General features: G+C 54.7%; 1 protein-coding gene across 1 annotated transcript in view; it reads right to left on the bottom strand.

The window, feature by feature from the left end:
- The window catches only part of ZNF282 (zinc finger protein 282), a 38,024-nt gene that overhangs the window by 20,497 nt on the left and 14,217 nt on the right, over window positions 1-3,310 (bottom strand). The window contains 1 exon segment of the mRNA XM_023753812.1: window positions 893-1,312. Coding sequence (XP_023609580.1) covers window positions 893-1,312 — 420 coding nt within the window.

Below are 3,310 nucleotides of genomic sequence, written 5' to 3'. Positions count from 1 at the left end.
AAATGGGAGGAGGCGATGGGTAGGGATTTAGGTAAACAAGGAATGGCCCAAGAGTTGGATCATTATTGAAATTGGGTGATGGGTTTGCCAGGTTTCAATTATACTTTTTCTAGCCACTTGGGGTTTAGCACTAAATTTTCACGCAACAAAGGTTAAAAAAGGGGAGGGAAAGAAAGTGGGGGAGGCAGGACTTGGAGACAACAGACCCGTCGGAAGAAATTACGCTTCTAAAGAAGAGCAGAGAACCCCCGGCACTAACTGGAGGGACATGCAGGGGCGGGGGGGGGGGGGGGGGGGTTTTTGATTGCGCAGCTGGCCAGTCCCATAGACAGGGAAGAGCTGATGATGCAGAAGAAAAGGGGGACATGCTGGAGTGACTTCCTGGAGTAAGGGATAGGGGACAGGGAGCCCATGGGAACAGAACAGGCAGAGCGCACAAGGCGGACGGATGGATGAAAGTCGTGGCTGCACGTGGACGTCACCTGTGAGTGACTCGTTTTTCAGTGGACTAGAAACCAGGTCGTGGACAGAGAGTGAGGTGTTGATGAGCCAGGGGAACACGATTGGAATAGGAACCGGAGCATGAATTCTCTGCGAATGGAATAGGAACTGTGAGAGGGGACACCGGAGGGTAGTGGTTATGACTTTCAAGGGATTCCAATCAGCGTGGTTTGGGTCTGCCTCCAGCCACGTTCAGACAAAAAGCATACACAAAGATAACCAACGACAAATGGTCACTCGGTGCCAAGTGGAAAACCCAAGCATGAAAGCTTCAGGAATTTGCAGACACCCAGACATCTCAGGGAGGGGAAAGGTCAAGGACAGAAGCATGCAGACTCTGTGGGGACTGGGAGGAGGCTACCTCCTGGAGGGAGAACGTTCCACCACATACCTTGGGGACCTCCCCCTTGCTGCCGGGGGGCAGCCGCAGGACCCAGAAGTTCCTGTTCCTCAGCAGGTTCTCCATGTTCTCCAGCCGCCTCTGCAGCAGCCCGTACTCCTGCAGCAGGGTCCCCAGCACGGCCCACTTGCTCTCCATGTGGTTCCCGAACTCCACGGCCGTCTTCTCGCAGTCGGCCAGCTTCTTCTCGGCTGTCCCCGTCCGTCCCTCCAGATTTAGCAGCTGGCTGGCCTGGGCATCCACCTTCCTCTCCACAGCTTGAATGGCGGCCACCACGGTCCAGAGGGAGATCTCGGCCGTGGGCAACTGGGGCTCTCTCATCACACGGTCAGGGAAGACGGGTGCCCTGTCTGGGAAGGGCGGGAACTGAAAAGGCATAGGTCGCCGGGCATCCATGTCCCATTCTTGAGCCTGGGTGCAGAGGGAGAAAGTGACAACCTGGGATGAGACCCTGTGTGGCGGGGGAGAGTGGCCTAAGAGCCCAACAAATCAAATGCCACAGATTCCCATTCTTCTGCCAAGCCCCTGCCTCTCAGGCTATGGTGTTCATGAATGTCCCCAGCAACAGCTCGAGCAGCCACCCACCCAACCTTCCCATTTCCAACCGGTCAGTCCAGTCACTAGTTCACCCATTTTGACCTTTGGCCTAAAATGTCACATATGACTTTCTTTGAACAGAACAGCTACTTTTCTCAAGGGCTAGACTTAATGAAGATCTCAAGGGCTAGACTTAATGAAGAACTCTTTTCTTCTTCTTCTTCTTTTTTTTAAAAATTAATTTCAGAGAGGAAGGGAGAGGGAGAGAGAGACGGAAACCTCAATGATGAGAGAGAATTATTTGTCGGCTGCCTCCTGCACGCTCCCCACTGGGGATGGAGCCGGCAACCCGGGCATGTGCCCTGACCAGGAATCGAACCATGACCTTCTGGTTCATAGGTTGTCACTCAATCACTGAGCCACACCAGCCAGGCATGATGCACTGTTTAGGGTGGCCTCATGTTTTCTGTTTCAAGGTGAGAATTTTCATGTAAGTCAGTGGTTCTCAACCTTGGCTGCACATTAGAATCACCTGGGAATCTTTTTAAAAATCCCGATTTCTGGGCCTCATCCTCTGGAAATTCTGTTTCTTTGTTACTAATGTTGTGGCCCCACCCCATAACAAAGAAACAATTTCCGGAGGATGAGGCCCAGAAATCAGGATTTTAAAAAGATTCCCAGGTGATTCTAATGTGCAGCCAAGGTTGAGAACCACTGATGTAAGTCATCTGACTGTAACCTTCCCAGCAAACTCTAAGCAGGTTAGGGCCACCAATGGTGATCTCTGCTTTGAAGACAGGCAGCTGGTCCTTCTACAGCACCTGGTCTCATCGCCACCTGGAGCGAGCGACTCTAGGTGCGGCTGAGGTAACGAAACAGTTCAGGTCAGGGGTGCTGACACCTTCCCAGCAGAGTCGCACCAGGGGGGACACCAAACAGCCCAAGCGAGAGAGCAGACGAGCAGCCTTTTTTCCATATATAATTAATGATTCAGATTCCTTCCAAAATGAGAATAGGTTTGCCAAAAAAATGTCACTCACTGAGAAGGGAGGAGGAGACATCCCTAAGAGGAAGAGAAGACCTCTCAGCCCCCTCCCTGCCTCCTGGGGAGGGGTACCCCATGGGTGCAGGTTGGGAGCTGAATGAATCCCATGACCAAGTGAGGCTGGTGACCATTCACAGGTGACCGGGGAACTGGCCCCACACCGGACCAGCACCCAGCAGTTACTGGACAACAGCGGGTCTAATAGCGGCCTCTCCTTGCCACCAGGGACAGGAAGAGGTGTCATTTTCTGTTCTCCCTGCTGCTGCTGCGGCTGCTGCTGAAGTGGCCCCAGGCTGGGCAAAGTGGAGACCTGTTGCTTAGAGGTGACCTGGGCAGGCCTGGGACAGGCATGCCAACTGCCCTCTCTAACTTGGAGCAGCTGTGTCGGCCACAGAGGAACATCCCACAGCTCCCAGGGAATCCCTGACACAGGAGAAACAGGACCAGGCCTCTGGGCCCCAGACCCTGCTAAGAGACAGTGGTATTTCCACCAAAGCTCTGCACACGGGCTCATTTAGGCTTCCTTCCTGCCTGGCCCACAGAAGGCAACAAGGGCTCACCGTGGAAGTCGGGGAAGTCACCAGGCCCAGCTAACTTTTCTGCGGTTTGGAGACCTAAAACTGAAGAATGATCAAACACAGCACCCGGCTGACCGGTCAGAGCCCGCTGAGAGAACCAGGCCATCAGCTGGGGGGCTCTGGCCCCCGCCCCGCAGGCCCGCTCCCAGGCTCCCCCGCAGGCCTCTCCGGGGACCACGAGCCTGTGCGCACAAGCCCGGCGCACTGGCTCCCAGAAGCTCCGCATGCTGAGGGCCCCGCGGGTTTTCG

This window comes from Myotis lucifugus, unplaced genomic scaffold (assembly GCF_000147115.1).
Source record: "Myotis lucifugus unplaced genomic scaffold, Myoluc2.0 scaffold_51, whole genome shotgun sequence".
NCBI lineage: Eukaryota > Metazoa > Chordata > Mammalia > Chiroptera > Vespertilionidae > Myotis > Myotis lucifugus.
The sequence above is the reverse complement of the archived record's forward strand: the minus strand, read 5'-3'. Positions and strand labels throughout refer to the sequence as shown.